This window comes from Astatotilapia calliptera, chromosome 1, assembly GCF_964374335.1.
Source record: "Astatotilapia calliptera chromosome 1, fAstCal68.1, whole genome shotgun sequence".
NCBI lineage: Eukaryota > Metazoa > Chordata > Actinopteri > Cichliformes > Cichlidae > Astatotilapia > Astatotilapia calliptera.
In genome coordinates, this window is record NC_137422.1 from 25,632,736 (window position 1) to 25,655,016 (window position 22,281).

A 22,281-nucleotide genomic window follows, 5' to 3' on the forward strand; every position below is an offset into this window, starting at 1 on the left:
AAACATCTCTATTTCCTCCAAAAGAAAATACTTTTAATTTATATGTAAGTCTTATAAGACCTACATGATTCATGTTATTGTTCACAATTCCCTCATAACATACACTTGATTTATACGTAATTATTATCGAGTTTTAACTGAGAACCTTTACTTGATTTTTCTTTGCTTTTATCACTTCTTATAAAGTTTTTTGTTTACCATATATTACGAAGGAATATTAACGTATATGTGAGCTATATTAAGCCTTAACTGAGTTATTTATCACCAAGAATACCCATTCAACCAATAAAAATAATTTTATTTTGATTTGGCAAAAAAACGAGTGATTTTCACATCTCTTTCAGTAGGCTCTGGGACAGTTTAATATTAAAACGTATTGAGTTTAAAGTTTCAAATATCTAATCTACGGATGTCACATCAGAAATAAAAATAACTAAAGTGAAAATGTTTATTTTATTGCTTTGTGCTAAATCCCAATATTAATCACTTTCTGTAGCATTAATCTCTCGTCTTTTGCTATTAGATTTTTTTTGTGTTCTATCATCATTAATTGTTAATGTCTCCAACTGAAGTAGGTGGCACTCGTAGGGATCAATTTGTGCAGAAAATACAGTCATATGACTTGTGAAATCCTCCTTTTTTTATGCGAGCATGCACATAGCTTGAAGTTGTCAACTACTGTTGTGATACCCGTTATCTCTGACTGGGGATTTAGATTTTGTCAAGCCAGCCAACACAAAGAAACCCCAGCTATGTTGAACTTCCTTACTTCATAATATACCCTTCAGTTATCTTTTGTTTTTCATCTAAATCTGACTAAACTGAACCAACTGGCATCCAACCAACTCTTAAGGCCTCTTCAAGCCACCTATGCCACTAAGCATCCTAGCAGGAAATTCTACCATAATAATAACAGTTAAACATGTCATCTTCTCAATCACCATCCACATTGTGGTCAATTCTCAACATAGTCCATATGTATATAGTCAAAGAGCACCTTTATTCACATGTCATAAAATGTAGTGAAATTTAACGGTGATGGCTGATTAAAGAAAAGAGACATTTACTAAAACTATAAGAATGAGACCATACATGACCAAAATAATAAAAGCTTGGAGGCTTTGTTCCTCCTCTTGCAAAAAACACAGAGATGAGAGATCTTCAGACAGCAGCCATACTGGACTGATCCCCCTCTGGATGACAAATCAGGATGGACAGCTCAAGACACTTCAAAGGCAGACAACGACCAGTCTGATAATTTTATGTCTGTGTCTCACAAACAGGCCATCACAGCTAAAGGGGCAGAGTGTAGGAGACGACTGCCTGAAACAAACACAAACAAACACACACTCCAAACTCCCCCCATTCCACCCACCCACACAACAAAACAGACACAGAGACACCACAGTGTACACACACACACCATCTCTCTCTCTCTCTCACACACACACACACACACACACACACACACACCACTCTTTGAGAGACAAACACAAGAGAATGCACACACACGCATTTCACCTTTACTGTGTCTCTCATTACCAGATGAAACCAACCGTACATTGATTCACAAAATGGAAGGGAAGAACGCATTAGTGTGTAATCACTGACTCCTGCATCGATTGGGGGGATGAATTAAAGGGCAAAGCAATATCATCAGTTGGTATAGGCCTTGGCTACACACAAATTACAGCTTCAAGGGGAAACATGACTATCTTAACCTTACTGTCCACCAGTGCATATAGCCTAGCCTATGATGAATGATAATAATAACAATAATAATACAGTGGAAGACATTTATGTCCCCAGAAAATCCACTTGCTTTGAATGTAATTCTGAAAAGTTCTATAACACATCTGCAGATGAGCATATTAATTAAGGATCACAGTAGAAGTGTGAACACCTGGGATTCTAACTGGAGACCAAAGGGTCATCAGTCTATTTGCCATTCTGCTAGACAGCGACATGTTAAAGACAAAGATGGAGAGAACAACCAACAATATTGTCAGCTGTAGCTTGCTGATTTCATTTCAGGAATACATTTAATTTTGGCACTACACGAATGAATATATGAATATAAGAATAAAGAATAAGAATAACTTTATTGATCCCAAAGGAATATAGAGGATAAAGTAACTATGTGCCTTGAAATCTCTTCATTGAAACTGCTGCGGAGAGTTTCTAAAAAGCTAATTATGCAACAGACTGAATTCCAAAAGGCAGAATTTCATGTCTTCTATATTAATCACATAAAGTGGAATATTTTAAAACTTTTTTTTCTTTGAATACCTGAAATTATTAGATTATTTATCTCTGTGTTCAGGTCCTGCAAAAATATCGTATATCTCTTGGTGTCATTCAGTATAAACAATCGCAATCATGATGAAGACTGCTGACTTGAAAGTTGTCCACATGATGATTACCGACATACTCCACAAGGACCATAAGACAAAGAAGGTCACTGCTTAAAAGGCTGGCTGTTCTCAAAGTGCTGTATCAAAGCATATTAATGTTAACTTGACTGGAAAATGTGACAGGAAAAGATGAACAAGAGACAAGAAAAGGAATGCCATTGAGAAGATTTTCAAGAAAAGTTGATTCAAGAACTTAGAAAGCTTTGTAACGGGTGGACTGAAGCTGTTGAGCACTGTAAGTCATGTTTTTCGAATTTTCCAGTGGATTCAATATCATAAGGCCGGCCCTACTGGGCAATAAGCTGAAAGTGATGCAGGTGGATGCCTCTCTTGTGTCCTGGATTGTTGAGCACCTGACAGAAAGACTACAATATGTGCATCTTCAATATTGTGTGTCTGAAAAGGTGATCAGCAACACCGGGCACCACACGGGACTGTCCTCTCCCCTTTCCTGTTTACCCTCTACACCACAGACTTCAGCCACTACACAGAGACCTGCCATCTTCAGTATTCTGATGACTCTAGAATGGTTGAATGCACCTTTGAGGGTGATGAGACAGAGTACCGGGCTGGTGGACTCCTTTGTCACATGGTGTGAGCACCATCATCTGCAGCTCAATGTGACAAAGACCAAAGAATTGATGGTTTAGGAGGACCAGGAAACCTGTGATTCCTGTTTCAATCCAGGGGTTCGATCTGGACATTGCGGAGGACTATAAAAACCTCGGAGTACACATTGATAATAAACTGGACTGGGTTAAAAACACCACTGCACTCTACAGGAAGGGATGCAGGGATGGAGCTGGATGGAGCTCCCTTAAAGTAGTGTTGGAGAGATGGATGTTGTCCAAGATAAGGACAATGATGGACAACAGCATTGTGGGAAACATCCACTCCCACCCAGACCATGATGTGCTGACCAGTCACAGGAGCATGTTCAGTGAGAGAATGACTTGACCCAAATGCACCACTGAACGACATTCCTGCCTGTGGCTCCCAGTACAACTCCTCCATGTAATGCACAGTACACAAGTTACACCCTTTTGAACATCCTCTACAGTGAAAACAACAAAATAACAAAGCTTTTAAAGTTTACAGTTTAGAGTAGAATGTCAATCATATATCTTTAATCTTTGTAATATTCTGGATATTTATAATTGAGCTATTTGTATATATTAGAACTATTTCTTATATTTTGTATGTTTGTAATATGTTGTATTATTTAATTTAATTTGGTAAAATAAATATAAAAACCTAAAATGCCTTTGCACACATATTGAGGCTTAATATACAGTAAGGTGAAGATGAAAGTTTCCACATAGCTTTATGCAGTCATGTGAAAAACTAAGTACACTCTTACTGCTTCCATAGGAATTAAAAGGGCGCTGCTAATCAAATGAACTTGAATAACTTAACTCACTTAACTGTCTGTCAGCAAGTGTGACCACTTCTGTAAATAATACTAAGAAGGAAAGACAGCAGCAAAATCAAATAGCTTGGAGTCCACAGTAAGAAACATTGCTCTCAACTGGAAAACAGTGAAAGTCCTAGCAAATTCATCCCAAGGCCAGACCTACATCTCAGAATCCAGAGGGCTTAGTTAGCATGTTAAATGTTAAAAGTTCATGACAGTGCAGTTAGAAAAAGACTGACCAAGTATGGCTTGTTTTTAAAGAACCTTAAAAGGCTGTAAGAGAGCAGTGCATGAACACATACCCACAAATCTTAATGAACTGAAGCAACATTGTAAAAAAAAGTAGACCAACTCATTCACAACAATGTGAAAATGATTCTTTCAAGTTATTGCTGCTAAAAGTGGTTCTATAAGCTACTGAATCATGGGGTATATACTTAATTTTTCACATAACTACAGAGTCCTGAGAAAACATTCTTTTTTATATGACTGTATCAAGAAATTATTTTGTTGCACAAACAATTTTATGGCAGAAATATAATTTATAAGAAAAGGAATCAAAACAATTTTAGGGCTGCCAAAGCTTCACTTTTGACCCAAAATTTTAGGATTAAACTTCCTGACAGCTGTGGGCAGCAGGGATATGTTTAACTGAGTTGGAGTCTGATTGGAGGAAGCATGTGAAGTTTGTATATTTGTTGCATTGTGGCTGGACAGATCCTTGCATTCACAACAAACTGCAGTGGATGCAGACATCAACACAAAGCCTCACAAACACGTTCTATTGATTCAATTCAAGTCACTCAGCAGACCCTAGCATTTCTGAAGATGTGTGGAGTAAAACACTGGAGCAATAATAATAATAGGAAGAAGAAGGAAGACGCTGAAAAATTACAGTGTCTGTTTGGTGATTAGAACTATTTGTTACTTGGACCCCTAAATATTTAATTATCTTTTAAGACTGATTTCAAGCTTTCTCATATTGAGCCCATTCAACCTGAATTAACAGGATAGCTAGATAGTGAGCTAGGTAGCTAGCTAGCTAGATAGATCCTTTATTGCCAGAGTAGCAACACATGTCTGCTACCACATATCTCAAAGACCAAACCAATATTTAATCATAATAATGTTAATACATGTATAAATAACAGCCACTAACTAATTAGCAAGTATGCAAAACATAGATAACATCATACTGGCATCACTGTACATTAAACAGTCTTATAGCAGCTGGTAAAAAAGGACCTCCTCTTGCTCTTTGGTCCAATTAACAGAAACCATAAACTAGTCAATACTTAGACATTTAAAGTGACATGCTCACCTATGAGAAGCACTGTTCCAACTGCTAATCCACCACCTGTTTGCGGAAACAAAAAACAAAATATTGTTTACATGTTAGTCTCATATATACAATATATCCAAATCACTATGAACCCTCCTTTTGTTCAACTGCTGCTAACATCTCTGTCCTTTTGGATCTACACAAGAGACACTTAGACTTGTCACTATGTCAAATGAACCCATGAACCCAGTGAGCACAACAGCAACTCTCTACAAGCTCCAAGTCGTGACAAGATTATGTTTCCACGAGCACTGCCAATCACTGTTCAGTAAAGACGCGTCAAAACATTTGTCTGTCTGTTCAACCAGGAACTGTACTTTCTGTGAAAAACTATTTTTATGGCCACATCAGCTGCTCATCTGACAAAACGTTTGTCAAATGACAAATTAGAACGACAGGTGCAACATACTGACAGACAGGTAAACAATTAATAGACAGTACAGTTGTCACAAAGGTTCTGTCATAACTAGAGAGTATTTTGACGTTGTGGAGAAATATTTTTTCACAGGTTTAGCTGGCAGAGACAACATGAACATGTGAATATAATTGTAGTACTTTTTTTTTTCAACTGTTAGATGCTTTCAGACAACCGTACTTTTTACAGAAATGACTATTTGAATAATAAACCTGCCCTATTTTGTTATGCCAGGAGCTTCATTAAGAGTTAGACCTTAAAATGGCAGATATCCTTTTTTTTGCTCCATTTAACCCACACCTAACCTAAGACTAAAGTGGCCTTAATAGATTTAGTCTGAATTAAGAAAAGCAACAACTCAGCAGGTGCCACACTATCGAATTAGCTTACCACAGTGCAAGACAACTAATAAGAATGTAACTGATTATATAATGTCCACAAAAATTAATAGGGAAATGGATTTAACTGGGAATGAATAAGGCCCTCTGGGTATTTTGTTATAATCAACATTTATTGTGAAAATTACCTAGTTGTTTTCACTGTTTTCTCACAGACAGCTTTTCCATCTAGTACTAATTAGAATATGCATTATGCGTTTAAAATAAAAGCATATTTGTCTTGTCCTGGCAATGTCAAACGTCATAACTCGTCCTTAATATAATGGCTTTTCTTCTCATTCTCATTGCATTGATAATATGAATACAGTACGTTGCAGTAACGTGAAATCCAGCATGCGAAAGTTAGATTGAGAAATACTGCTAGCCTTTGTAGCTAGCATCCTAATGATAGACTGACCGAGCAAATAGTCGAGTGACGTGACACCGGTGGAGACTAGGAGCTGTCCATTTTGAACCGAAGGTCTAGTACCAGGTATGGATATTAACTTGCTCCTTGTTTTCTTCTGAAAACTCGTACTATTGAACGGTGGACGTTCGGCTGAGGGTTTACCCACACTATTCACGGGGGCTGCCATACTGTCAGTAACGTGCTGACGCGTGCTGATGTTTTGGCACGTGTTATCCAATCAAATAGGAGTTTGGTGAGGCTCAACCAATGACATCCGCTGTTGTTACAGTGCCGCTCCTGGAAGTCGTAAAAGGGAAGTTCAACTGTTATTGTAAGTGCCCGGTGAGAGCTTTTAGTCACACGCTACAAAGTGAGTACAACTCCACTCATTATATAGTTTAAATGTCTTGTTTTTATATTTTTCTACAAAAACCTAAGCTTATCTGTTGTTGTTGTTATTATAACAGGAGTTATTCAGAAGTCGCTCAGTCCCTAAAAGTATATCGCGTCTCCTGATTATGACCTCGTTACACTAAATCTGAACATTGTGTTTTATAAATACGTTAATGAATGACAATACTTGTATGTTAAGCAGCTTAAACTGAATTGCTTTACCTTTATACTATACAGTGTTAAAATATTTGTAAAAGAGACTATTTAAATCGTTTTGTAATTTAATACACAAATGCATTACGTTGAAATTCTAAATAATATGAATATTTCGTGATAATGTACGATAATGTGTTGCGGTATTAAGCCACTCCTCAATATCTACAGGAGATTTATTGTATCTGAAAGTCATGTCCATAAGCAATGGTTAAAAGAAATTACTTAAAAATAATCTCACTGGAAGGGTGGCTGTCAAGAAGACATTCCTAATGAAGGGAAACGGATAAAAAGCGGAGGTATGCTAAATTACACAAAGACTGGACTGAAAATCAGTGGCAATAGGTATTGTCAAATGATGAATCCAAATTTTTAATTTTTAGTTCAAATTATCATTATGTATAGAGGTCAAGAGAAGGGTACACCGATGAACATATACAGGTATCTTTAAAATATACGGCGGAGGCTCTGTTGTGGTTTGAAGCTGCATGCAGCCAGTGCTGTAGGGGATCTTTTCAAGATTGATGGAATTATGAACACAGAAAACGTGCAATATCAGTCACTGACTGGCCAGCCCAGAGCCTGGACCTCAACATTACTGAATTAGTGTGGGGTCATCTTGTCAGAGAATGATACAAAAGGCAGCCAACATCCAAAAAAGAACTTTTAAGAAGATGTAAAACTATTCCTGGAGACTAATGAAAGAAAGCTTGTCTAAGAGAATTCAGTCTGTGTTGAAGAATACAGGTGGTCATACCAAATGTTGCCTTCCAAACGCTTTTTTTGGGGGGGGGGGCTTATATATTGTATTATATATATATCTATATATTGTATGTTTGAGCATGTTTGCTCAAACTGTACCTATTTACCATTTTCCCATTAAATTATGGGACTTAAGACTTGCACAGTTCTCTATTGCGCTGTAAAAAAGTACATCACAATATTTGTAGTAGTGATTTGTTGTTTTTATATTCTGTTTTGCATTAAAGGATGGCCATCTTGATGTAAGGATTTTCAAAGTATTCAAGCCCAATTAATGTTTTAATTTTATGCCAGGAATTAACACAGGGACTTTAAAAGAATAAAAGGTTGTGTGTTAAAAAGCAAAAGGACAACTAGCAACAAATCAATCAACAACAAGTGCTTCAGAGAGCAACTTGGTGTTAGTATCTCGCCCAAGGATATTTGGCATGCAGACTGGAGCAGACTGGGATCAAACCACAAACCTGGTTAGTAAGCGCTCTGCCACCTGAGCTGCAGCCACCCCATAGACAACAACCTTTTCAAGGGAGGCCTTGCTTTTTTTCAGCAAGTAGTATCAAATCATAGATTATAAAAGTATAGCTCCACAGACCCAGTGTTAAACTGGCCTTTGTGCAATCAAGACCAGACAACAACTGGAAAATATTTGCAGATTAAAGAAGAGGCCCCAGGAAGCCAGTAAAAAACTACATCAAGCAATAGCATGAAAAATGTTTTTCTTAGTTTCCCAACCCTAAAACAATATCCAGTAACTGAGATAAATGTGATATAACATAATAGTACACATGCCCCTGTCCCAACCTGTAATCTGTTTCTCATGTCAAATGTATTTATGACTGTGGCCGTTGAAGGTGAAGGTAAATAATGGAATAGGAGACATTTGTGTTAGCCTTTATGTGGAATTGAAGGCATTATCAAAAATTATATTATTACTGTTATTCTTCCAAAAACCCTTGCACCTAATTAGTTTATTTTTAATTTTATTCAACATGCTCAAGTAGCTGTTTGCATCTCTGTTGCCAGTAGGATTAATTTACAATAATTAAGTATAGTTTGACTGCTTTAGTGTGATCAGAAGTCAGTTTTTAGGGTAGATTTACACTTTTATGTAGAGTGTAATGCACATGGGTTTTTGGCAGATACATATATAATAACATAAAAAGCTGATAAATTGCAGTAAGTTCCTTTGATTTCAAGGTACTCATATTCTGCATGCTAGTTCACTGTCACACTGCCGTGGGAAATTTGAATGGGATTGAATAATATCAGGAGCATTTGTGCTTTTCCAGAGAATTCAAAATGTGAATTTGGCAGTTCATGACAAAAACTATTTTGTGAAGAACTCCTACTGTTTTGTTAGGAAAAGCTAGTGTTAGGAAAAGTTGACTGGTGAGTGAATGGTGTGATCCTTAAGACATCTGCAAAAAGGTTTGTGTGGCAGAGAGAGGCCAGAGGCAGCATAAGATCGCAGGATGCTGTGATGCTCCAGAGGAAACAATTGCCCAACTGCTCACTTTACAAATGCTCTCAGCAGACAGTCCTGCTGTTTTGACAGCACTGTGAGATTTATGTGTGCTGACAGGGGACCAAGGGAATATATCATGACTGACAACGCTGGGCATTGTGGTAAGCCTATATGAGGCAAATAAGATGCGCTGACTGGCCTGGGTCTCAAAAGGAGGAGGACCTGCTTCAGCAGTGCAACTTGCGGGATGTATGAATGCGTCTCTTTCCCTACATTCTCTGTACATTTCCTTTCATCTCCTTTTTAATTCTCTTAAATCTCAGTTTAAGCCTTTGGCTCTGTTGCACTCTTCAGTGTATGATAGTGTACACAAAGCAGTCTAACTGCAGAAAAAATAGCACAAATTTCCCCCCTTTCAAAGTGTGATCTAGTGTTTTTCTGTGGTGTTTTTGTCATTTTAATCTGTATCTGATTGAGCAATATAATGGCAGCAGTCATAACATGTCAGACCTTTCCTGGTTTGACTGTTTGGATTTCTTTAGTCTAATTCTGCCATCAGCATTGAACTGCGAGAAGCGGCTCCGTTTGTGTGTTGGGAGGATGCAAGATTATCATCAACATGCACATATTTGTTTTGTTAACACTGAAAGAAAAGCATTATTCTAAAGGAACAAGTGCAATCAGCATAGGACAGGTCTTGTACACAACTAATTTTGTCTAAGGATTTGCCTTTTTCCATGTATTCACCATCCCATATTTTGAATAGCTTTATTTCGGTTTCCTGGTTTTTTTTTTCTACAGATGTAGTTTTAAAATACAGTGAGTCATATTTAGCTGACCTATACAAAAGGGACGTAGAAAGTATGGAAACATGAGTCAAAGGAAATCGCATTTTTAAAAATTGTAGGTTTGCTTTACAGTTGAGGTTCCTGTCAGTAGTTGTTAAAATATAAAAGGCCATTTCATTAGCTGGACAGTGCATAACCCAAGCGACTTTGTGAATGTGATACAACACCAGATAAAATCTGTCAGCACAAGGCCAGCACAACACAATCACTTGTGCTCTGCACAATAAGGCTTAGTGACTGATTTTTTTCCCCCATTCAGTATTATTGGCCAGGGACTCTGTCAACCTACACTTCCTTTCAATTCATAGCAGTTGTATTCATATCACTTTGCTATTATTTGTTCTGGTTGACCCATTGATTGCAGGTTTAAATCCTCGGCCCCAAATAGTAACCTCGCTCAGCTGTGTCACGGCTGTGTTGCCGTTAGCAACAATGAAAAGAGCAATATGGAGATCAGTCCCTTCAATTAAGCTTCTGATAGAAGGCAGACCTAGGAGAGATGGGGACCAGACATGGTACTCAGTGACTGGGACTTTTACATCTGTCACTCCCCATCAAGCCAGGTGTCTGTGTTTAAATCAGCAGGATTATCTGTGATTGCACTGATAGTTGAAACAGACCCCCTGTGTTGCCAAGCCTCCTCCTTTTTATAGCTCACATTAAGATCAAGTCAAGCTCTGCGCAACAGGACTTATGCCCCACCCTCCCCTGCCTTCTGCTGCCCAGAGGAAGACATCAGAGGTAGGATTCATCCCGTCTCTGCTCTGCCTGCTTCTCCAGACTCCCTTCCATCTGGGATCCTTAGGGAGAAGAAGAATATCTGACAAGGGGCTCGTAAGCCTCTTAGCCCCCCTGTTGCCCAGTTCTCTCTCAGCCCATGTTTTCCTAATTTAGTTGTGTAAGAAGTCCACCGCAAGGCCCTTGTGTGCTGTTTGGATTGAAATTCCCTTTGTGGCTCTAATAGACTGGCCATGTATATCAATTAACACTATTCAGCCATGGCAGGGTCAAATCTCTTGAGACTAGTAGCCGTAATTCCTTTCTGAATATTTCCTTATGGCTTCAATAATATGAGTTTAATTAGGTGTCAGTTGTGATAAGCTTTTATTGGCTTTTGGCTGTTTTTCTCTGGGGTTGTTTTTTTGTTTGTTTGTTTGTTTGTTTACTGTTCATATATTGGCAGACTCTAATTGAAACAAATCTGCAGTGGAATCATTTCACTGATTATCTTCATTTTTGAGGCGTTTTCCCCCTATGTTTTTTCCAAGCAAATACATAATATAGTTCAGTTTCTTAATTACAACCTTTAAGAAACATCTCATGTCGATCCATTAGTAAGCTGATAGTACTGAAGCAGCATTACTTTTGCTGAAATTAAAGAGAAAACATTGGAAACACTTTTTTTTTTTTGATTGGCTTTTATTTCTTTCTCCTTGTTGTCATTGCAATATTCAGGAACCCTTTTTTATGTATGTGTTCTCAAATTTTGGACTAATAATGTTTTTGACAGAGGTTTAAATGTCCTGATAGGCTTTTCCACTGCTGCAGCACTTTATGCTCATATTTGGTATAGCAGAATTCACCCCCTCCTAATTCATCTACTTATGATTTCTGCTCTGAATGAGCAGGGCTTCTTCAGGAGTAAGATCACAGAGTTAAACACACAATGAAATGTTTCCATCAAAAGCTACTCATTTGGGCTCCCCCTTTCTCGTCACTGTAGCACTGTTCTGTGACAATGGGAGGCCAATGGCCACAGATGGTTCTGCAGCGAGCGCCACACTAGCTTTTTTTTTTTTCCCATGAACATGTTTGGCATGTAATCCTGGATTAACAGTGAGACTTTTTGTGAATTTACAGCTGTAATACAGCATTCATTTAATGTTGATATCCCCCTAATAAACATGCGCTGGTTATTAGAAGACCGAGATAGTGTGGGTTATCTGACTCTTTGCCCAGGGGATTTAGAGCTAATAGAGATCACATCAGAGGTCTCTGTGGATGTCCACCTTGTTCTGAATCCCAGTGGAGTCTCTGCAGCTAACATATACACTTGCCATGAAACACATAGGTAATGCTATTCTCTGTGCACATTGACACACCAACACACCACATGCACACGCACAGACACACACTATCAATGACAGAGGGTGCCTCAGAAAACCAGCCGGCTGCATATGGACTCTCTTGATATCAGTCACTGGCCGTGTGATCTTGTTATGCAAAGTCCCTTAATCCCTACCTATGATGAATGCATGCTGGAATGGAGGGGGGTGATGAAACAGAGATATGAGGGCAGCTGTACGGGAGGCTGTCCACTGTGCTTTGAGAATAAGTGCTAACAAAGATTCCTGATCCCTGGTCTAGCAGAGGGAAGAGCACATGTGAGATCATGTCTGAGACTGCAATACAGTAACAGAATGGCAGAGAACCTGGTGGAGTAAGCTGAGAGCTAGACGAATATAGATGAACATGTTGCTTTCGTGCAGACCTGAGGTTCACATTAACCTTTAGACCATTTGCATCCCAACAGAGGAATTATGGGGCCAGAGGTGTTATTGTACCAGCTGGGGGAGGACTGAGTTTATAGTTCCTGTGGAACAGAACAAGACCGGAGCAAGCTGCAAGTGGAAGAGGGCACTTCATCTGGGCCCTGTCCTGACCGTATATGTCTCCCTTCACCTGCTCAAGCTTTGTCATTTGAAGTAGTAGTGAAAAGCAGAGGGTTGCCAGTGGTGATCGGGGAAAGAAACAGAGTAGCAGCACAGAGGGAGGTGAAAGGATGGAGTTGCTCTTTTTTGGATCAGAAAGGTTGGTGAATAGACCAGAGACAAACCATGCTAGGGATAAAAGAATAGAGGGTATAATAGGTGATGTATAGTTAGAATGAATGAGAGAGCATTGTGTGTGTGTGTGTGAGAGTGGAGAGTGGAGAGGAGTGGAGGAGGGTAATGGGATTAGGGGTAACACCTTTGGCAGGGCTGGGAGAGCCACCTGACACCCGGTCTGTTGAGAACCTGGGGAGAAAGGGAGTGGAGGTGGTGGGGGCAAAGGAGAAATCGGGGGTCTAATCCTTGTCCATCTTTGGGAAGTCATTCCCAGAGCTCTGAGGATTTGGGGCTTTGGTTTCCGCTCTGCTTGCTTTGGTTAATAATACCCTGGGAGGGAGAGAAGACATGGAGAGAGAAAGAGGGAAAGAGACAGGAGGAAAAGAAGAGATGGAGATGAAGATTTCTTTACCCTGTGGTGGACTGGCAGGACAGCGGCGTGAGCTAAAAGAAAATGTTTGAGGTGCAGGCTAACATCAAAACCAAGCTGTATCTATTGTTCTTCAGTTTGCATTTGTGTTTACGCAGGGGTGTGTGTGCGTGTGTTTGTGTGTGTGTGGGCTCGCATATGCACTTTGTACAACAGTGTGTAAATACTGCCTCTCTTTTCTCCAACCACCCCACAGGTTGCAGCTTGAGTAAAAGTCAATAACCTAAGTGTGCCTGGGATGTTTGCTTAGAAGACACATGGGTGCTCATTGTGTGTGTTCATGTGGCAGTGTTTGCAGGGCAGTTGTTTGGGTGCTTTTGGTGTCTTTTTGTTTCTATGGTGCTGACAGAAGTTGATAACTACTCTAATGACTGTGGTGGTGATGGAGGCAGCACAGTGTCAGGGACTAGCTGCCGACAGTGCAGAGCTGCTTGGCTGGATGTGTCACAGCTTCTGTGTTTGTCCATCACCTGAGCACAAGGTGTTGATTGGTCCATCCTACGCAGGATCAAAGTTCAGGGCAGTTTTCTGGTGTGAACTGGCCGCTCAGCCTCTGTGAATGAAACACCATAGAATGTGCCATCTTAGCAGTAGGCCAACTGTGACAACCTTGTCCACACCTTCAAGCATTAACCCTAAAACAGCTTTTGTTTTTAGAAATCCCATAAAGAACATAAGCCTACCATAAATGGATCAAGCATGTACTTCGATGACAGTGCATTATAATCCATGGCTGCTTTCTTCTGTAGGTTGAGATGTTCCGCCGTGTGCTGGGGAAGACCTTTGGTTTTGTGGGCTACACAATCCAGTATGGCTGCATTGCACACTGTGCTTTTGAATACATTGGAGAGTTAGTCGTGGTTCGTATTAAAAGATTACAGATTTAATGACTTTTTTTTATTTTTACAAGAAATAATTAAGAAAGAATTTTTTTTGGCTTTTATTCAGTGTTCTGGTCCATCCATGGAGCCCACCATTGTCAACGAGGATATTGTCTTCTCTGAACGGATGAGTCGGCATCTTTGCAAAATACAAAAGTAGGTTGCACTTAGTTTATGCAGTCGGGGAAAAAAAGATGACAGCAAGCATTTTAGAATATTTATAGCACACATTTTAACATTTCAGTGTGCATTTGTGATTCACTGCTTGATTTGTGACCATTTCTCTGCTTTTTCCCCCTAAAAATAAAAGAAAGCACAACAATACTAATATCCTACTAGTCATTTCAAATGGTGTCTTAGATCATATGGGATTTTTTGCATTTTCTTATTAAATAATCGTGTTTTATGGTTTCCTTTCAGGGGTGATATAGTCATTGCAAAAAGTCCATTTGACCCAAATATGAACATTTGTAAAAGGGTAATTGGATTGGAGGGTGACAAGGTCTGCACAAGTTCCCCATCAGATTTGTTCAAGACCCACACATATGTAAGTATCTTTTCATCACGATCATCATCATTACGCCCACATTTTCTGAAGATGTCATGCTTCTTAGCTGCTTTTCTTATACATATTGCGATTACCTGATTTACCAAGTAAGGTTTCTGGTGGCGGCTTTGCAGTTTTACTTCAAACAACCACAACTCAGTGACTGTCTTTGAAAGGGAAAAAAAGGTTAAAAAGATACAGTGCAAATAGAAAGTGATTGAAGAAGGTGTTTACAGCAAAACACTTGATAGTTTGTTTCACCCTAAAAATGACAAGCAGAATCTCTATGCATAATGCAAAACTGTCCCTCGCTTATTCTTTGTGTGTACCACAGTCTATAGGCTATCATCCTGTTGTTTACATTTTAGACCACACACATCCATTTTGTGTCATTGGTCAAAATATCAGTTTTGACAACACCTATATTTCCTCAGAACAGTGATAAAACCAGAGAGTGAACAGGGGTTCTGCTGCTGAAACCACTGTCATTGCTTTTCTATTACTACTCTCCCCAACACCCACAGCTCAGGCCTGCAATCTCTCTGAAGCCTGTTAGAGTTAGTGCCAGCCGAATGGACAGACTGATGGGCGGGAGGCTGTGTGTGTGTGGGTCTGTGTGTATGTGTGAACCGAAGATTTTTATCTTGCATGGTTTTTAAATCTGTTGTGTATTTAAAAGACTTAAGACACAAGGCCTGTAAGCGGCATTCACTGGATGAAAAAGGATATGTATATATTTTCTCTTTTACAAACAGCATTTTCATACTATATACATACGTATATAATCTTCCATATATGTGTGTGTGTATATATATCCACCTAGTGGCTATATATATATATATATAGAGATATATATATATATATAGAGATATATATATATATATATATATATAGATATAGATATATATATATATATATATATATAGATATAGATATATAGATATATATATATAGATATATATAGATATAGATATATATAGATATATATATATATAGATATCTATATATCTATATATCTATATATATCTATATATCTATATATCTATATATCTATATATATCTATATATCTATATATCTATATATATATATATATATATATATATATATATCAATCAAAATTAATAAATAAATCTGCCACTAGGTGGAGAACTATTATTATATGACTTTAGACTCACTTTACATGTCCTTTCACCTTAATTCACTCATTTAAGTCCATTCAGAGGTTTAGTATCTCAGTTGGATGGATTATATATCAGGTTACTAAGAACATCTGAATCACAGCTTGCCAACTAGTGATCCAATTATCATCATCATTGACGATCGGTAAAAGATATAATGTGTATATTGGGGTTTCAGAAACCAGGATATCTCTTTGTGTAAGCAGGTGCAACACCACAGTTACCAGTTAGTTTCATTGGTTGTTTTGCTTTTTGTTTTGTTCACTTTTAAGTAGAGCATTTATTTAAAAGGGCAGTGTCTCTTTGTAACATATTTGCTAGATTAAGTCAAAGTCATTATAATTAATTACAGTTTGCACAAGTATGTGTGTTTGGTGCTTTTTACCCACCAGCAGATGGATAGATCTGTTTGTGTGATTATTACAATAGTGTGAGGCATTATGGGTGGACCTGTAAAGATGAATTTTGGAAGGGAGTGTTACACCCTGTCAACACCTCATTTTCTGTTCTGACAGACAGGCAGGCCCTCTCCACCCTCAGCTATCCAACAACACACTAATTGCCCTGTCACCTTTTAGGAATGATTTCTGTGTCAGAGCTATTGTGTCAAAACAATGACACTTGATCCCTAATATTATACCAGAGATGGAGAGACAAGAAATAAGAGCGATGAAATGACGCTATGCTTTCTGTTCTTTGCAGTAAAGATAGACAGAGCAATATGATGAAAGATGAACTCAGTATTCCTGTATTAAGCTTTAACATAATTCCCCACCCCAATCATGTTAACATAATGAGCACTTTAATGGTGTAGCTGTTAAACAACACACCTCCACAGTGAATACAGCTCCTGTTTCAGCTCTTCTCGACATGTCTCTGACAGCTACACAATGCCTGGCGTCAACCCAACCTGCAACCACAGGATGGGTGCAGTCATTGCCATCCATCACACCAGAGTCGCAGGCGGAGCTGATCAAAGTGACTCCGCCTCTAACTGCAACAGCTCTGGTTTTGAGCCTAACAGGATTTTTGGAAATACATGTGGTTAGAAATGACATTTGTTGATAACGGCTCCTCTGTCAAAATCAAACATGTTGGTGCTATTATGTGGTAAAATGACAAATTACTGGTTTATGTCAACACCCTGTGGACAGAGAAACATCTTAATTACAACCTTGATGTGTACCCAAAAAGAAATCGAGCGTTCCTCATAGTCTTCTCTTTACCTGTGCCTGAAACTGCAGTTTTCTTTGAAAAACACTCTTTGAAATGTGCATTGTTTGGTTTGTGACTATCTTGCATCCATTTCATTGTAATTAAGAGATTTTCTCTTGACCTGCTAATTTTTTTTTTTTTTTTTTTTTTCCTTTGGATTATTCACACACCTACAAAGTGATATGAATAAGCGTTCATCCTCATGCTGGTCGCAGTGCAGCAGGTTCAAATTTCAGACCTCTTCACTTTTTCACTTGGTGAAATACTGCCTAGTGGATCTTTAAAGTCAGACTTTACTCAGGTTTTGGTTTGATTCATAAACGCTGAAACAAAGTGCTGTTGTCAGTCAGACGTTGCTGGTCTGAATCAGTGTTTTTGATTAGGCCTTTAAATAGAAATTTTGCCATCAGGAGTTTTTGCTTTTCAATGATTTTTACACTACGCACAAATTCTTAAGAGGTACTGACTAAGTAACCTTTAAGATAAGCACAGTAGAGATAATATTTTTAAAAAAGATGAGAATGTGGAGAAACGGGGGGTTCTGATTTGGCAGATGACAAACGGTTGTGTTTCTTTTTCCTGTGCTTGGGAGCCAGCATATGTTACCATGTTAATGAGGTGTAATGGTGAGAATCCAGCATGCTGACATATGGTTCTCAGATGACTCCTTTAATGATATTCATTTGTGTCGTCGTTATTCAGTGAGTTGTTTACCTCGTGTTAGGTCAACGTGTCACTGGCTTGTGATTATGTCACATCATCTGTCTCAATTATCAAATATGAAATGAAATGCAGCATCCCACAGTAGTACTCAAGACTCTAATCAGAGAGCTGACTGATAAGGAATACAGAGGGAAAGATGTGACGTCACCTCAGTGCGGATAATATTCTGTCTTTATTCACGTTATTCTCTTCCTCCAGAGGACTTTTGCCGTTAAAAAGTTAGGCAACACAAAAATAGACTCGCGGATTGTGATGCCCATTATGACAATATAATGTGTTGTTGATCCTGTCTGCACATATAGGGAGGACAGCGCACTTAATTAGGGACTTGACAAGCCCACTCTCCTAAAGTGATGAGATTAATCATAATTGGTGTCACTGTGAATTAGAGAGCGCTCGGATGACCGCCCCACTGGCAGGTCGGACTGCGGTGGAGACCCTTGGACACTGCTGCTAGCCGCAGCTTAGCTCTCCCTCATTCTCTCTCTTCCTCTCTTGCTCCCTTTCTTTTTGCTGCCCAGCTATCTCAGGCCTCTCTCTGGCTTTGCCCTCCTTGGGTAAAAGGGGCTCAGATCTCAGCCAACAGCCTAATGACCCTGTTTGAAGTTCTTCTAAATCCCTTCTCGCCGACCCTGCCCGTTACCCATGACCCCTCTCCTAAGACGGTGCAAGGTTAAAGAGGGACAAGCAGGTTAACGTTAAGATAGGCTAAGGAGGGAGGGTTGTCTGGAATATGGGGAGGGGTTCTCGCTAAATGAGATCAAATCACTTGTCTCTTAAAGTTGAGTAATGGTGCAATTTAAGACTATAAGACTTCTATCTCATTCTGTTTTTGTGGACTGGAGTTGTTTACATTATGAACTTTTTTTTTTGCCTTTTGTGCCAATGTTTCCAGGTTCCAAAAGGCCATGTGTGGCTAGAAGGGGATAACCTTAGGAATTCTACTGACTCAAGGAACTATGGCCCAATTCCCTATGCCCTCATCCGAGGGCGTGTTTGCTTAAAGGTAATGGGGGAGGTCTACTCTACATTGTCATATATGTATATTTAAAAAAGCATAACAAATGTGTGGGGTATTTGTGGAGTTTCTTCCTATAAGAGTTTTAGTGACTGAGCTCATGGCCAACCTATATATGTGTGTGTGTGTGTTTCTAGTCTTTTATTATTTTTTAAAATTATTGTTATTATCAAACAATGTCTGTTTTAAGCACAATTTAATGCCATGAGTCAGTTAAAAGTTCAAAGCAACTGCATCTGATTGACCAAAGCCTAGCCAACATATTGTTTAGCTTTCCATTCTGCTATGTTGTCGTGTCACTGGATGTCATATCAACCACGACCCTGTAAACGGGTCAGCCAACCTTCTGTCCATCTGATTGGACAGCAGCACTCCACTGGAGGCCCTACTATGACAGCTGATGAAATCACAGGATTTGCTATGATGTCAATGGTGTCATTAAAATTCATATTAGCAAATGTGTCACACCGTGTGATAAAGTGTGCAATATGGTTAGAAGCACCTTTATTCTGTACTTATGCCAGTCTTCTCTTTCTTTTAATCCATTCTTTCTTTGTCGCCCTTTGTCCCGTACAGCTCTGGCCACCACATAGTTTTGGGACCCTGAGTGAAAGTCCAACAGAACGGATCATTAAAACTCAGAGCGACTCGGACTCAGATTGACTTGTCTGCTTTGTTTATATTTGTACTTGTTCTTGACTTTTTCATTTTTGAATAAAAGTGTTAATTCTTTTAAAAAGTTAATCGTGCCCATTTGATTAAGATCAAGATTCAAGATTTGATTAAGATGCAGTAGCGAGAGACGCTGCATCTCTGTGGAACTGCTAATGGCAGAGCTGGCAGGGGCAAATATGCATAAGATTTAAAGCCAACTTAGTAATAGCAGCTATGTCAATGTATTAAAAGCCTAATCATACCAAACGGTGCAAACACTATTCAGGAATCAGAAGTTACGATTGAGTGAGTTCAGTTGCTTTATTTAAGTGATGCTGAAATGCACCAAAACTGTACATTTAATTTTTTTGTTGGCTATTTGTAAATCTTGAAAAAGTGATATCTGTCTGAACTAAAAGGAAGTATTTCAGCATTATGTGTCACATTTCCTTTAAAATCCGTTATTTATTTCATGTTTACCCTTCCTTGGTATTACGCTACAACAAAAACTCTCTGAATGTTTAATATTTCATCAGGCTGCCAAGGCAATTGAAAAAATCTTAGCACTTCCCATTTAAACATACAATATTAATACGCACTTAGTAAGGGGCTCTGTGTGTGTGCGCATGTGTTCATGCATGCATTTAAAAATATCGAGTCTCACACTCAGTATGTTTACATGTACTGGTTATCACTGCTACTGCAGATTTCTACTTGGAAAAACGTCATTCCTTTGTCATATACTGTATAGGTTCTAGGTTTTACAGAACTGCATGGATGTGTCTTAGACCTAAAAATGGGTGTAGTCATTGCTAATCATGGGTGCAAAATGGGTACATCATTAGCTATATGTCCTTGTTTTGTAAAATAAATCTTTTGTAAGTAATGTGGTTTGCACCTCTGAACAGCAGGTAAATATTCAAACACAATCACAAAGAAAAAATCCAATCCTATGAGCTGTGGGCAGAGAATATTCACAGAATAGAATGGATCTAATTGCAAAACCAAGCTAGTTGTGATATATTTTTCATCAGGGTGTTAACTCAAAGCATTGTGCTGCTGCAGATTTTGAAGACTTTCTCATCCTGCTTAGGCCTTTCTGGACACAGGGACATAGCCGTACAGTGGCATACTGATGCTCAGCTGGTCATTCTCTGAGGCAGAGAGGGACTCTTCTTCTTTAAGCTCCCCAAGGGAAGTGAGTTCTAGGCAGCCGTGGGTCCCTGTCCAGCTGCTTCCTCTGTCTAGAGGGGGCCAGAGGGTCAGAGACAAGGCTCTCTGTGACACTGAATTATCTGCCTGAGTGTGACTGTGCCTGCTGGGAGGGACACTCAAGATTGTGTGAGCGTGTGCGTGTGTGTGTGTACTATATTTGTGTATATAAAAAATACTTTTGCAGGGCTTTGCTTCAAGCACATTTTTGTTTTTTGTAAGATTTTATATTCATCTGTTGTGTGTCAACACAATGCCACCGCTAAGCTAGAATGCTGACACAAGTAATCTTAGTGTGTCCCTTTAAAGATACTGCCCCATAGAGGGAGCTATGGCTGTTCACTGGTGTAGCTAAAGCCCCGTGGATGAAAAGCTGTTTATGATTTAAGTAATGTTAACAAGGTTAAAGATGAAGATAGCGGATTTACTCCACCTCAGGTCTACTGGATTAAGTACGTCTGTCACACATTTCCCCAAGTATAGAGGCACTCTGAAGTAAATGTTTTGCCATTAATGTAAAAAACACTGCATTAAGCTGCATTTTCCTTGAGGTAGGGTAAACAGATACGCAATGTACAGTATGTTGCCTTTGCTGTCATACTTTGAGTTGTACCAGAGTTACAAAGAGATGACTGGGCAGAGGTGTATATCATTATCATGCTGAGTGGGCACAAAGTGGGGAGTGAGGCAGGAAGAGATAGAGATCGGAAGAAACGGACAACAGACAGCTGTGCTGAGGTATGCAGCACTGCAAAGTCAGGCTGTGGGTTGTCAGTGGGGCAGAGGTGTGTCTGCTGCCTCTGTAAGAGGACACGGAGACATATAAAGTTGATTTTCAAACAAATGGCACATCACAGATCAGTTGGAATCCACACATTGAAGAGGTACGTCGCAAGACCTGTAAACAACCTCTGAGGTGTCAAAGAAGTTCCCTCTTTTTTTGCATTTTTAAAAATAGTTTTTAGTGGAAACTCATTGCATTGGTAGTATATACTACATCTAAATCAAATTGAATGATGCAGAGCTAAAACTAACAATTATCAGCAAGAAACAGCAGCAGACACTGAACTGAAATTAAAGAGAGTAGATATACATAACATAACTAAAATACTTCATGCATAAATCACATGCTTTGTGTTTTAAAGCCTCTATATAAAAATATAAATGTAGTCACCAAGTTAAGCCAATTAGCAAGTTCCTTTAAGTAGGCACATTGCCTCCAATAACCACTCATCTGATTTATCCTTTGGTGAAAATAATGATAACAATCATTTCATTAATTCCAATGCTTTGTGTTTTAAAGTGGGATAATCACATCTCTCTCTTTTTTACAATTCTTGTTTATTTTGGGGGGTAGTCTGCTATGTCATCTGCCTTTTACACTGCATTATGTGAGGTCACTTGTGTGAAGGGACTTAGATGCTGTAATGTGCACACGCAGCTGTAACAAGCTTTTTGATTATGGCAGACATCGAGGGTGTGACTTTACTGTCAAAGAATACCATCTTACCATAACAAATGGCTGTTTGCTGCTATTTTATG

At 38.9% G+C, this 22,281-nt stretch overlaps 2 protein-coding genes across 4 annotated transcripts in view; one reads left to right on the plus strand and one right to left on the minus strand.

The window, feature by feature from the left end:
• elp4 (elongator acetyltransferase complex subunit 4) overlaps window positions 1-13,863 on the minus strand; it is a 60,662-nt gene extending 46,799 nt beyond the window's left edge. Inside the window, exons 1-2 of one of the 2 annotated variants that reach the window (XM_080299261.1) lie at window positions 13,781-13,863; window positions 5,150-5,185 (exon numbers count right to left, since the gene is read on the minus strand). Coding sequence is in view for 1 of the 2 variants with exons in the window: in XM_026170274.2 (XP_026026059.1) it covers window positions 5,150-5,185; window positions 6,381-6,558 (214 nt within the window). In the remaining variant the exon portion in view is untranslated. Of the gene's footprint in view, window positions 1-5,149; window positions 5,186-6,380; window positions 6,597-13,780 lie in introns of those variants that run through there. The other variant, XM_026170274.2, reaches the window with a different exon arrangement.
• On the plus strand, window positions 6,617-19,617 carry immp1l (inner mitochondrial membrane peptidase subunit 1). 2 transcript variants are annotated; one of them, XM_026170288.2, is made up of 6 exons: window positions 6,617-6,741; window positions 14,060-14,170; window positions 14,259-14,347; window positions 14,612-14,738; window positions 18,751-18,861; window positions 19,450-19,617. In XM_026170288.2, the coding sequence occupies exons 2-6, from the start codon at window positions 14,066-14,068 to the stop codon at window positions 19,534-19,536; spliced, it is 519 nt and encodes a 172-aa protein (XP_026026073.1). In that variant the 5' UTR covers window positions 6,617-6,741; window positions 14,060-14,065; the 3' UTR covers window positions 19,537-19,617. The 2 variants fall into 2 exon arrangements, with proteins under 2 accessions (XP_026026073.1, XP_080155401.1); XM_080299275.1 differs by lacking the exon at window positions 6,617-6,741 and adding an exon at window positions 13,114-13,343.
• The last annotated feature ends 2,664 nt before the right edge of the window (window positions 19,618-22,281 follow it).

What these genes read in the sequence shown, in the direction of transcription:
- immp1l (XM_080299275.1), top strand. An exon ending in CATCTTTGCAAAATACAAAA is followed by an intron (nt 14,348 to 14,611) that starts GTAGGTTGCACT and finishes GTTTCCTTTCAG; the next exon opens with GGGTGATATAGTCATTGCAA. An exon ending in TGTTCAAGACCCACACATAT is followed by an intron (nt 14,739 to 18,750) that starts GTAAGTATCTTT and finishes CAATGTTTCCAG; the next exon opens with GTTCCAAAAGGCCATGTGTG.